General features: G+C 47.2%; 1 protein-coding gene across 7 annotated transcripts in view; it reads left to right on the plus strand.

Annotated features, from left to right (window-relative positions):
- Positions 1-457: 457 nt before the first annotated feature.
- SUSD4 (sushi domain containing 4) overlaps positions 458-14104 on the plus strand; it is a 138315-nt gene continuing 124668 nt past the window's right edge. For 3 of the 7 annotated variants that reach the window (XM_020879470.2, XM_070474460.1, XM_070474466.1), the window contains exons 1-2: positions 3182-3442; positions 4058-4231. In XM_020879470.2, coding sequence (XP_020735129.1) covers positions 4093-4231 — 139 coding nt within the window. In that variant the 5' untranslated portion in view covers positions 3182-3442; positions 4058-4092. The other 4 variants (XM_070474463.1, XM_070474462.1, XM_070474461.1 and 1 more) reach the window with 4 other exon arrangements.

The following is a 14104-nucleotide window of genomic DNA, read 5'->3' on the forward strand; positions in this document are numbered from 1 at the left end:
GTTCTCCCCCTCTATGTTTATCTTTTATCCTCCTATCTTTTCTTTTGCATTGCAAATTAAATTTTAATTACATAAGCATTACATAATAGTCTTCTAACAAAAATTATATCAAATAATGAAAATAAAATTATTCTTTGATCACTCCCCCAACAATTCCATTTGCTCTCACCACTGTCTTCTGTGCATCATTTCAGACATTTTCTCTTTTTATTTACATTAGTTGATAGAAAATCTATGGTATTGTTTTTCTATAAACTATTTTTTACTGTCTATTTTGTCCCACAATTTGCTTCTTTCACCTAAAATGCTTCATAGAGCTCTCCATGGTCCTATATAGAGATCTAGTTTATACCTAATGGCTATATATTGTTCCTCAGTGTGACTGTACCACAGTTCATTTATACATTCTTTTTTTCAAGGTGTTTCCAATTTTCCATCATTAATATCTGCATTGAACATCCTTGGAGATGCTTGCCTTAGTACTGACTAGGTCCTGGGTGCTCTTCAGGTATTTTCTAGTTGTGATCCCATTCAAGTCTGTCAGCAGTTGTATAAGGTAAGTACTGACATCATCTTTGCTTAGTGGGTGAAGTGTCTGAGATGAACTTGTGAAAGCTTCTTTAGGGAATAATAGTGAACGGTGCATTTGCAAAGCCACTTACCTCCTCTAAGTATAGCATGTTTTAAGGGCATCCAGGCTTCATTTTCCTGGAGAAGGAAATGGCAACCCACTCCAATACTCTTGCCTGGAAAATCCCATGGATGGAGGAGCATGGTAGGCTGCAGTCCATGGGGTCGTAAAGAATCGGACACGACTCAGTGACTTCACTCACAGACTTCATTTTAATCAGGTATGGTAAGACATGCAGACATGGAAATGGTTGTCAGGAAAGAAGTTTTTGTTTTTATTGCTCACAATTCCTTAGAAACAGGGCCACTTGGGGAAGCACCAGGGCCAATCAGGAGGCAGAGGAAGTGAGGGGAACAGTGGGGGAATGTGTGGTTTTCATGAGAAGGAACAGGTGAGTGGGTAAGCAAGTTTATAACAGGCTAGTTTTAATAATTTCAGTATGCTTTGAGCATAGGGGCTGGTACCTGGCCCTGGGGTGATGATGGCGGATGGATAGGGATTCTAAGTGTGAGAGCCCATAAAGGAGGCGGTGGGTTATGGGGGCTGGGCTCTAGTTTACTTTCTCCAGGAATTGGTCACACTTTGCAAAGTAGCTAAGTTTAAACCTGGAGAAGGGAAGATTCAAGGGGACATAAAGCCATTTCCAAATGGATAAAGCACTGTCTTAAGGAAGAGGAACTCCATTTAGCTGTGTGGAATCAGGTGGGAGAGCTAGAACCGGTGTGTAAAAGTGTCAGGCAGGAAGGTTTCAGTTCAGTACAAACAGGGCTTTTCTAAGAGAGCTGTGGGCAAACATAACAGGCTTCCTCAAGCATTCCATGAGGCTAGGAGACCACTTAGTAGAAACGTCAGGGAGAGGACTCAAGCATAGGTCCTGCGATTGTACCAGATACAGTTGGATGCTTCTTTCAATCCTGATATTCTGTGTACAAAACGATTGTACTTACCAGTTGAAGAACAGATCTCAATAGTGCTTGGACATATCTCTTATGATTGTAAGGACATGCCCTTGGTCAACAAATGTGTTTGACCTTTGTTTATTTGATGGCTTATTAGAAAGCTTTAGAAAATTTACTGAGAAAAACAAATACTCAGACTCTAGAGCTCAACCATAGGACCTTGGAAGCACTGGGTACACAACTAAGATTTTGGAGCCCCAAAGCACAAGCTTGAGCAGAAATCAACTTGTGCTCGTGAAAACCTTAATCTGTGCAAAGTGGCTGTCTCAGTTTTACAAAGCAAAAATAAAGAAAAAACAAACAAACCAGAGTTTGATTTATCTACTAAAAGTTAATCCTGAAAGAATTTGTTAAAATGACTCCCAGTAAGAGTCGACAGAGTGAAAGCTGTAATTTCTCAACTACCAACAGTATGTGAGATTTGGAGAAAGCCGATAGAAGCAAAGGATGAAATTTGGTAGAGGTATCCGAAACACGGTTTTCCTATCCACAAATTGCTACAGAATAATGGGGTGCCGCTGGTACTAAAGTGCTGCCTGCCCGCACCATCTCATTAGCTCACACCCCTTAACTACCAAGGCCGGAACGTCGGCCTCGGGGCCAGGCAGGCTGAGAAAGACCAGTCTCGCGCAGGGATAGCGGGCGGTCAGAACCAGTGGGGAGTGAGTCGCCCCCAGCTGCCGGGTGGGCTCGGGCACCGAAAGCCGCACAGAGACAGCACCCACGAGGCGAACTCTCTCCACCGCGGGCTGGGAGGGCAAACACCCTCGACCCCTTTGGGTTCCGATCCACGGCCCCCGAAGCCTCCTCCCCGCCCACTCGCCCCCTCCTCCGTACTCAACCTTCTGCGCGCCCGGCGGAGGTTCCGAGGGGCCAGCGCATCTCCAAGACAGGCTAAGAGTCCTCGCGCCCTACGCCTGCGGCTCGCAAAAGGGCAAATAACCAGGGAGCCAGGGAGGGAGAAGAGTGTCATTCGGGCTCCGAGGGGACACGCAGAGACTTAGTGGGACGGGGTTGGGGGCGAGTGGGAGTGGTGGGACGAGCTAAACGCTGGAAAAGAAGAGACTTTGGCAACAAGCCACCTCCCCTCCCTGCCCATGTGAACCCGGTCGGTGGTGAGGGTCCTGGGGTGGGGACCGGCCGGGCTGCGCACTCTTGTCCCACGGATCGGAGCCACCGCCGCGGCAGTAGCCTAAAGCGGGGCGCTCTCCCGCGCCATGCGGCGCGCTGGGGGCACGGGAGGACGCGCGGAGGCCGCGGCGGCCACCCGGGCTCGCGCGCAGCACAGGCGGGGACCGCCGTGGTCCTGCGCCAGCGAAGGGACGACCCGGCCTTAGGCGTGTGGGAACCATCCGCCAGGCGCCTGGCGTCCCGACAGGTGCAGGCGCGCGGGCTTCCCATTGGTCGCGGCAGCGGCGACGGCGGGCCCCCTCCCCCTCCCGGCGCTCGCGAGGCCCCTTCCCCAGTCGCAGCGCCGGCTGGGTCTGCGAGGCGCGTGCCCGCGTGCGTGCCCCGGCTGCGCGCCTCCGCCCCGCCCCCGCCACCTCCCTCTTTCCGCGCCGCCGCCGCGCGCTCGCGAGCTCAGGTAGCGGGCGCGCGGCCGGGCTGCCATCCTTCCGACCCCCCCGCCCCCACCCCCCGCACCCGTCCGCTCCCGGAGCCTGGGGAGGGAGAGCGCGGGCGGGGGGAGCTGGAGCCGGGCGCCGCCGCCGCCGCCGCCGCCGCCGCCGCCGAGGCTTCCGTCTCTCTCGCTCGCGCAGCGGCGGCAGCAGAGGTCGCGCACAGATGCGGGTTAGACTGGCGGGGGGAGGAGGAGGAGGAGGGAAGGAAGCTGCATGCATGAGACCCACAGGTAAGACCGAGCGCCCTGGAAGGGGCTTTCCATCCCGGGGAGGCGCGCGCAGGCCGAGGAGGGGGAGTTGGTGCCCGGTTCCGCTCCCCGAGGGAGGATTTTTTTTTTTTTTTCTCTGACAGCGCAGAGAAATCTCACTGGGGACTGGGCAATAGGACCCATCCCGATCCTGGGGAAAACCAGAGAAGTAGCTGGGGGGATCCGGTGGCCACATCGTGAGATCCCTAAGAGTGAAATGTACAGGCCCAGGGAAAAGTGTTTTTTCAGCCTCCAGAGGCTGAAAGGCTTTAGACTTTCCTGTGGCGGCCACAGCCGCTGAATCCCGGGGACCGGCGCAGAGCCAATGTGCGCTAACCCCTGCCCTCCCTCCCCTCCTCCATCCTTACTGCACGCGCAGCATCCCGCGGCGGCTGTTACTCAGTGTACCCCGCGCTGGGTGTGTGTGTGGGGGGGAATCTCGCCGTGGGAAAGGGGGCGGGGGCCCGCGCGGGGGAGGAACGGGGATGGAGCCGGGGAAACCGAGGCTCCGGGTCCCAGGGCGGAGAGGAGGCGGGGGGAGCGTGGCCCCCGAGCCCCGGCAGCCTGGGGTATTGTCGTGTTCGCTCCTGGTTGCAGACTCTTGCAAGCCGGATGCCCTCTGTGGATGAAAGATGTATCATGGAATGAACCCGAGCAATGGAGATGGATTTTTAGAGCAGCAGCAGCAGCCTCAGTCCCCCCAGAGACTCTTGGCCGTGATCCTGTGGTTTCAGCTGGCGCTGTGCTTCGGCCCCGCACAGCTCACGGGCGGTGAGTGACCCCGCGGTGGCCGGGAGGGCCTGGGATGGCAGGGTGGGGGAGCCTGGCTGGCAGCACAGCCCTGGCCCCTCCAGTCCCCACCTCCCCCCAACCCCCCAGACTTCTGGGGTACCGGAGAACCTGAGGAGCCCCTGTGTCCCAGCCCGAGACCACCCTTCTTCGTTCAAAACCCCTGGAGTTCCCAAAAAATTCCTCTGTGGAGCCTGCACAGATTCACACACCCACATTCTGTCTGGAGCTTCCCACTAGCCACCCAGCCTGGCTTCTCCGAAGGAAAGACAATAAACCTGGGCCCATTATTTTCACTTTGACCAAAGAGAAGCTGAGAGAGAGGAAGAGAGAGAAAGTGGTGCCTTTGTGGTAAAGGAGTAAAGTTTGTGGACCTTTGTGCCCTCGGGAGGCAGAGGTCGGGTTTCAGCTTCTGGATTTAGGCGAGAGTTGCAAAGAACCACCTTTGTGAATGTGACGGGTCTGGAAACGTGGCCAGACTGGCTGCAGGACAGGTTTATTTGAAAGTTAACTTTCTCTCGCCTTGGGAGGTGGACTGTTCGGGCATGCCCGTGTGCGCTGGGGGTGGGGAGGGGATGCAGAGGTCTTCCTTCAGAGGTGTTTCTGGAGGATTGCTTGGTTCATTCAGTCCGACTTACAGGGGAAGTAAAGCCGAGTGCTTTTCTGTGAAGTGGAAGTTAGCTGAAATCAGATTCAGAGCCTCAGTCCCCACAGGTGCTTAATGTCTAACATACTTGGCTCTAGGGGACAGGGCTCTCTTTTGGCTGTGGTAGAGGAAGACTCATGCCTTTCCTGTCTGAATTTCAGAGCCTTAGAGTCTTTCTGCCTCCATTGCTCATTGCTGTCCGTTCCAGATTCTCTGTGAGAGCTTGGTGATGTGGGCATGTTAAAAGGGCAGAATCGTGTGTCTGGAGCTGACAAACATTAGTACATAAATAAATCATAATTGCTGGAAAAGCAGGTATTGAATGATGTAAATAAACCATTTTAGTGTTTTAAAATATTGCTGTTTTAGAGAATTCAAAGGTTAAGATGGAAATAAGGAGTGAAAAATTAGCAGAAGTGGGGGAGGGGAGTACCAAGTTGGGCTTTAACACAGAATAATCAATAACTCAGGTGCTGCACTTAGAGGTCTGAAAGATGCCTGGAGTCTAAAGGAGCTTCTTGTGATGTGCCTGTCTATGGGAATTAGTGAAAAGATGCTTTAGATGTGGGAGCTGGTTATGTTTGGGTTTTGGTTTTTCAACAAGAGGTAACTTTTTGGGTGGTCTTTTTTTGTTTTGTTTTTATAAAATAGAAATGTCTCTGAGGCAGGTGTCCTCTTTATAGAGGACAAAATCAACAGGGATGCTAGGCCAACACCTGTATGGCTGCCTGGGCTCTGGTGACAGCCTCTCCTGCCGTGGGCTTTCGATCCACTTGGAGGGTGAGTAGGACCAGGTGGGCCGGACACCCTTGAGCAGGGCTGGGTCATTACCGCCCCTCTTTTCTCTTCTTGCCTCCAGTTCTGGCTCGTCATTTCTCAGGGGCACCTGATTCTCCATTTTCTCCATCCCTTTCTCGGATCTAGGTGACAGGTTAGTGAGGGTTCATCTACCTGTCTCTTGACTGTTGTTATTGGAAGTGTGCTTGGGCACACTTTCTGAATTTGAAGGCTGGCCCTTGGTTTTGCCGTTTGTGTTTACAGAGCACCCCCCCTCAAGGATCTCAGATCTCTGGACACAGCACAGCCTCCCTAGTCTCCCACATTGATCACCCATGTGACTGTACAACACGTCTTTCACTCCTCTTTTCTGAGAGGTGAAGATGTCCGCAAAAAGATCCAGTGCTTCAAAGAAGATGGGAGGAGGGTCGCCTGTCACCTCTCCCTTCTTAGTTCTCACATGCTGCAGAAAGGCTGACCATCAGCTTTGCGTCATTTGGAACTCCCCTCAGGCTGAGAGTGTGATTTCTGGAAGATGATTTATCATTTCAAAATTCTTCCATGAATAAACAGTTTGGGTGGAGAAAGGTGGTGGATGATGTTTTGTGGAGTTCACTATACAGAGATTTGTTTCTTAGGAAAGAAATCCACGTGGAGGGTCCAGGAGGGTTTTATTAAATTAAAATCATCTTAATTCCAGACCAGTGCTTCTAAAATTCTCACGTGCATACAAATCACCTAGGATCTTGTGAAAAGGCGGATTCTAGTTCAGCTGGTCTGGAGTGGGCCTGAGAGTCTCCATTTCCAACAAGCTCACATGTGATGCAGTCACTGCTGGTCCCAGGACCACACTTTGATCCATGGAATTCTCCAGGCCGGAATACTGGAGTGGGTAGCCTTTCCCTTCTCCAGGGGATCTTCCCAACCCAGGGACTGAACCCAGCCCTCCTGCATTGCAGATGGATTCTTTACCAGCTGAGCCACACTTTGATTAGCAATGCTTTAGACTAAAGCATTCATTAAGATAAGTTGGATTAAGATAACTCTGGATTTTCTGCCACCTCTATCCAATACCCAAATACAAATGACCTGTGAAAGAGGGAAAGTCTCACCCAGGTATCTAATCTTTCAGTGGTACACAGAGATGAAACTCTGTGCTAAAACTCAGTGCTGTTTTTTTTTTTTTTTTTCACCTAACCGTATAAAAGGTGCCTGTTTAATAGACACTGCTCTGAAATGTGGATTTTCATTTTTGATTGCTTTCAATGGAAAAGGAACATGACAATAGCAAGATATAATAGTCTCAGCTAGGCACAAAAAAAAAGAAAAAAAGCTTGTGCCCAATACAAGAGTGACAGAAAAAGCCTAAACTGGAATGGGAGAAATTGAGAAAATGATCAGATGAAGAAAAGGGAGGGAAAGAACTCCATGGAAAATGAAATGCTTTGTCCTAGAAAGCTGGAGGGTCAATTCAATTCTTAGAGCCCTAAGAGAGCTTTAATGAGCCTGAGTTGGCCTGAGGGGACCTTTGGATGGCTCTTTCCAGGTTGTCATTTGTATATTAAGGAAAAAGTGCCCGCAGTTGGGACCACTAACATCATGTACTGTGAGAGGACTAATACCAGGTTCATGGGGAGACACAGGACCTCGCTGTGCCCAGAGTCTGCATGGAGTATGGCTTCTTTGGCTGCTTCTTTCTTCTTTCTCAGTGTGTGTTCCCAGAGATGGTATTTGGGTATTTGATCACTGCCTGGAGTGGTCCACCCAGGCTTAGAGGAAGAAAGCTAAAAGTTTGCTTTGTATTTAGGTTCTTGAAGGCAAACTCATTAGTGCATCCTTGTATTATCAGGAGGGCTTCCCTGGTGGCTCAGTGGTAAAGAATCTGCCTGCCAGTGCAATAGACAGAGGTTCAATCCTTGGATCAGAAAGATCCCCTGGAGAAGAAAATGGCAACCCACTCCAGTATTCTTGCCTGGACAATCCCAAGGTCTGAGGAGCTTGGCAGGCTGCAGTCCCTAGGGTTGTAAAAGAGTCAGACATGACTAGACAGCTAAACAACAGCAACATATTAGGAACAGTGGCCAAGTTCTGCTGCTTGATAGCTTTGCAGCTTTGGGTCTTAGAAGCCTCAGTTTCCTCATCCATAAAATGAGGATGATGCTACCTGATTTCTGGGGTTGCTGTGATGAACGCACTCAGTAAACATAGACAGTAGTGAGGAGGGGGACTAACCAATCTATAACCTTCCCCACTTGTTTCATTCATTCAGGAAACACTGAGCACTTGTCCCCCACCCTGTGCCAAGCACCGTTGTATATAATGTTCTTTTTACCTTGAAGAACCATTCCTTCCTCTGTATTTTTTGCCCCATGAACACATTTCTCTTTAAGACCCAACTTTAAATGCCATTATCTCTCTTTCATTTCTCCCCTGAGCTAAGTGTAACCCTTTGTCGTGGTGTTTTCTCATCCACGAGACTGTAAGCCCACTGAAGGGAAGAACTTTGACTCTATCTATTTTCATGTCCCGGGCACCCAGCATGGCATCTCATCCATAGAAGGTGCTCAGTAAGGCTGATGGACAGCAAGAAAAAAGATTTCAAATTACTGCTGCACAACTTAGAAAATAACTACCATGGACGGTTACAGAAGTGTAAGAGTGTCAGGGCAGTTCAGGCCACTTCCATTTGGAGGCAGTCTAGGAGGTTGGTAGAAAACTCAGGAAAGAGATGGCCCTGAGGATGGGATCTGAGGGAGGGAATGGTTAGAGCATCTTGAAAGAGGCGTTTTGTGCAGGGATAAGGAGTTGGTGACATGTTTGGACCATTCAGGGAGAGAGAACAGTCTAGATCTTCTGGAACATGGTATGAAAAGTGAAAATGTTAGTTGTTCAGTCATGTCTGACTCTTTGTGACCCCTTGGACTGAAGCCTGCCAGGCTTCTCTGTCCATGGAGTTCTCCAGGCACGAATACTGGAGTGGGTAGCCATTCCATTCTCCAGGGGTTTGTCCCAACCCAGGAATCGAACCTGGGTCTCCTGCATTGCGGGCAGATTCTTTACCGTCTGAGCCACCAGGAAGCCCAGAACATGGTGTGCATGCAGGGAGCCAGCCCGTAAGGAGGGCGAATAGATTGGAAGCCTATCGTAAGTGTCCTTGGAAGCCCAAGTGAGGATTCTGAGTGTCGCACAGCAGGCAGCGGGGGCCACTAAGGGTTTAAAGCAGGAACATAACATCATCTGAGCTGTGCTGTTTCCTTTCTCTGCTTCCGAGGCTCTGACCCAGGGCACTCCCTGTGGGGCTGTCCTGTCTGCACATTAGAGTTGCGTCACTAGTACCATTGGCTTAAGCTCCTTGAGGTCTTGTTTGGGCCACGTGGCTGTAGCATTGAGCTGTGTGCCAGGAGACAGGAACAAATGCTGTCTGCCTGGCTCACTGATTTGGAGGTGTTGTCCTTTGGAGTTTGAGGAAGATTTCTTACACTATGGAGCATAAACTTTTCTTGTGATGTTATGTCTAAAAGCCACAATTTCAACCTGTACTTAATTCAGTCTGTAAACAAAAGTCCCAACGCCTCAAACTATAAAGCATGTTTCTTTAACAAAAGGCCACTCTAATATAAGCAGCATGGGAATGCTTTTGATTTATCCCTGAAGTGAAATCTGAAAGCTCTGGGAGACACAAGAGAAGGATTTCATACCGCCAGTAGCAAATCTCTCATCTCAGAGGCCTGAAGTGGCGAGCTGGAGAGTGAATCAGTGGTTCTTTAATTCCTGAGAGTAACAAAGAGTGTAGGTGAAAATTGCTCTCCAGGAAATATTGATTAGATACGTGAAGGAAAGCACTCACATGATTCTTTTCCTGGTGTCAGAGGCATATTTCAAAAGCTTCCAAAAGGCCATGGAGACTTGCCCTTAGCTGGGAAGCTCTGTACACCTCGAGAGCTCTGCGTTCTTTATAGAGGTGACAGATTGAGTCCGGTCTCTGCTGTTAAATAGCTCCGTGGCTTTGGGCAAGTGGTGTAACTTCTCCTTCCCTCAATTCCTTCCATATCACTCACATTCTTTAATTCTGTGATTATAAGAATTTGGTGGGTTCTGTACTCTGGGTGAAGCCAGCTCTGTTTTTTTCCCTCTATCCATTCATCTTTTGTGAGTGTCTTGCATGCCTGGGGGATGAGCAGATAAGGGAACGTAGTCCTCGCTCCCTAGGAAACAGACAAGTAAGGACTGGTTTCTTCTCGAAAATTTGAATGCAGAAGCTTGCATTAAACTATTTTTTCACATACTTTTTTTTTAAATGGGCTTATTTCTGAAACTTTCTTTTATATATATATGATTTCTGAGACTTTCTTGTGTATATATATATATGTATGATTTCTGAGACTTTCTTTTACACACATATGTGTGTGTGTGTGTGTGTATATATATATATATAATTTTATTTATTTAGTTTTTGGCTGTGCTGGATCTTTGTTGCTGTGAGGTCTTCTCTCTGGTTGCAGCGAACCTGGGTTTCCTCTAGTTGCGGTGCACAGGCTTCTCATTGCAGGAGCTTCTCTTGCTGTGGAGCAGGGCTCTAGGGCACTGGGGCTTCAGTAGTTGTGGTGCATGAGGGGTTAGCTGCACCCCAGCATGTGGGATCCTCCCAGACCAGGGACAGGGATCAGACCTGTGTCTCTTGCATTGGCAGATGAATTCTTTACCACTGAGCCACCAGGGAGGCCCTTCCCATAGATTTTCAATTCAGTTTAAAATTTAGTGTTACTTATTGATACTGATGAAGAAGGTGATTTTTCCAGACTTCTTCTTTGATCCTTGTCTTATTTTTCAAGCTCATTTGGTGTTTGATAATTGAAAGAACCACACATAGCAGCAGTATGTCTAAAGAGGTCAGTTAGGATCATTGCCTCTGAATTGAGGGAGAGAAGGGGGCAGAAAAATAGGTTTTTCTAACTTGTTTATAAACACAGTCACGTTTCACCAAAACCAAATAATAGCACGGAGGACAGAGGCATCAGATGTATATTCTCATGTATCAGACACCTCATTTTGTCAACTTATGGGCCTGTTTTCATAGGAACAAACTGTTTAACTGTTGCTAACCAGGAAAGATTGGAAAAGATGGGACAGTTTTTAAAGTGGCCAACATCTGAGTGACTGATAAAAATTTGTCAATTGTTATAATAGTACTAATGGCAAACCTTTAGACCGTGCTTAGTCTGTGCCGATGCTGTTTTCCACATTATATGTTTTAACTCATTTAATCCTCATGACAGCTCTACACAGTAGGAACTATTATTTCTCAGGGTTACCCTGTTAGAAAATGAGGCATGGTGACCCAGATTATCCTTTTAGTTGTAAGCTTTCTCCATAAGCATGGAAATGCTAATCGCTAAATGCATGTTTTGCTTTTTATATTTCAACCCAAATATTTCTTTTTAAGTCACAGTTATTGAATATTTTGGAACTTTGGCCCATCCACTTTGATATATCAGAACCCTTTTTTTTATTGAAGTATAGTTGATTTCCAGTGTTACATTAGTTTCAGTTGTATAACAGTGATTTCATAGTTTTTTAGATTGTATTTCATTTAAGGTTATTGTAAAATATTGGCTATATTCCCTGTGCTGTGCTTCACATCCTTGTATCTTATTTATTTTATACTTAGTAGTTTGTTCCTCTTAATCCCCTTCCCCTGTTGTGTCTTTCCCCACACTAGTAACCCCTGGTATGTTCTCTGTATCTATGGCTGTTTCTGTTCTGTTATACTCACTTGTTTAATTTTTTAAATTCCACATATAAATGAAAATGTACAGATTTGTTTCTCTCTGACTTACGCCACCAAGCACAGTGTCCTAAGGTTTATCTGTGTTGTTGAAAATGGCAACATTTCATTCTTCTTCATGGCTGAGTAATAGTCCATTTTATGTACTGTATGGTATATATATATCTCCTTTAAAAAAAAATTTAATTGAAGGATAATTGCTTTACAGAATGTTGTGGTTTTCTGTCATACATCAAGAATCAGCCGTAGGTACACACCCATGTCCCCTCCCTCCCAATCCTCCCTGCCATCTCCCTCCCCACCCCACCCTTCTAGATTGTCACAGAACCCTGTTTGAGTTCCCTGAGTCACATGGCAAATCCCACTGGCTGTCTCCTTTACGTATGGTGGTGTTAGCCTCCGTGTTCCTCTCGCCATACCTCTCACCCTCTCTCCTCTCCTCCTCTGTGTCCATGCGTCTGTTCTCTATGTCTTTTTCTCCACTGCTGCCCTGAAAATAAATTCATCAGTACCATCTTTCTAGATTCACATATATGTGTCAGTATTCAATATTTATATTTCTCTTTCTGACCTACTTCACTGTATGTAATAGGCTCTAGGTTCATCCACCTCATTAGAACTGACTCAACTGTGTTCCTTTTTATGGCTGAGTAGTATTCCATTGTATATATATGCCACAACTTCTTCATCCATTCATCTGTCGATGGACATCTAGGTTGCTTTCATGTTCCAGCTAGCTGTATTCCAAATAGTGCTGCAGCGAACATTGGGGTGCATATGTCTTTTTCAGTTTGAGTTTCCTCAGGGTTCATGCTTAGTAGTGGGATTGCTGGGTCATATGGTGGTTTTATTCCTGGTTTTTTAAGGAATCTCCATACCATCTTCCATAGTGACTGTATCAATTTACATTCCCACCAGCAAAGCAATCCCTTTCTTTCCACACCCTCTATAGCATTTATTGTTTGTAGACTTTTTGATGATGGCCGTTTGACTGTACACCGTATCTTCTTTATCCATTCATCTGCTGATGGACATTATGGTTGCTTCCATATCTTGGCTATTGTAAATAATGCTGCTATGAACATGGGGGTGCATATATCTTTTCAAATTAGTGTTTTCATTTTCTCTGGATATATGCCGAGGAGTGGAATAGCTGGATCATGTGATAGTTCTATTTTTAATTTTTTGAGGAACCTCAGCGCTGTTTCTCACAGTGACTGCACTCACCAGTTTACATTCCCACCACCAGTGTGCAAGCGTTCCCTTTTCTCTCCATCTTTAACAGCACTTATTATTTGTTATCTTTTTTTAACAATAGCCATTCCAACAGGTATGATTTTGATTTGCATTTCTAGGGGCACTCTTTTTGTGTTGTGACTTAAAAGTAGGAATTATACAAGCAAATCAACAACAACAGAATCTCCCAACTCAGGACAAAATGAGGGTCACAGTACTGAAACCTTGACTCCAAGTGGAGAAAAGGAAGAGGTTAGACACTCATGAACCCATCAGGATGTGTCTTATCTCCATTCCTGTCTCTGTGACTGTCTGAGGAAGGCGGTGAGAATGCATGAGACATGCTCTGAGTCTTACCTGCCCTGAGGAGCAAAGGGTGTAAAAACAAGGAGCTGGTTTCTGGAGCCGCCTTCTGGAGGCCTTCAGACTTTCATCTTCCCCTCCTGTTTAGCATTCCCAGTGAGACAGCTTTCTTTGGAGGGGTCCTTTTCCATGTTGTGTGGTCAAGCATTGATAATAACTTCAGCTGATACATGTTTAGAATGTTAGGGTTTACATGGTGTCTTTACATGTGTCACCACTTTTAATTTTCTTAACACAGTGAGAGGATGAGATTTTGATTTTTTTTGTCCTCTCTTTTTCTTTTTTAATTTGAAGAAACATTCTCTAGGAGTTTGATCTCCTAAGGTCCTACAAATAGACAAAAACCAATAAGCAGTCAGGCCTGTTGGTCAGGACTTGCCTCTTTGCCATTCCACATGCTAAGTCGCTTCAGTCATGTCTGACTCTTTACCACCCCATGGACTCTAGCCTTCCAGGCTCCTCTGTCCGTGGGATTCTCCAGGCAAGGATACTGGAGTGGGTTGCCATGTTACCTCCAGGGGATCTTCCTGACTCAGGATTGAACCTACATCTTATGTCTCCTGTATTGGCAGGCGGGTTCTTTACCACTGGTGCCACCTGGGAAATCCAGCCTTTAAACCTATATTTTCATTTATACCATGTAGATGGTAACCTAGTTCAGTTCAGTTCAGTTCAGTTCAATGCAGTTGCTCAGTTGTGTCTGGCTCTTTGTGACCTCATGGACTGTAGCATGCTAGGCTACCGTGTCCATCACCAACTGCCAGAAATTGCTCAAACTCATGTCCATTGAGTCGGTGATGGCATCCAGCCATCTCATACTCTGCCTCTCCTTCTCCTCCTGCCTTCAATCTTTCCCAGCATCAGGGTCTTTTCCAATGAGTCAGTTCTTTGCATCAGCAGGCCAAAGTATTGGAGTTTCAGCTTCAGCATCAGTCCTTCCAATGAATATTCAGGACTGATTTCCTTTAGGATTGACTGGTTGGATCTCCTTACAACCCAAGGGACTCTCAAGAGTCTTCTCCAATACCACAGTTCAAAAACATCCATT

This window comes from Odocoileus virginianus, chromosome 11 (genome assembly GCF_023699985.2).
Source record: "Odocoileus virginianus isolate 20LAN1187 ecotype Illinois chromosome 11, Ovbor_1.2, whole genome shotgun sequence".
Classification (NCBI taxonomy): Eukaryota; Metazoa; Chordata; class Mammalia; order Artiodactyla; family Cervidae; genus Odocoileus; species Odocoileus virginianus.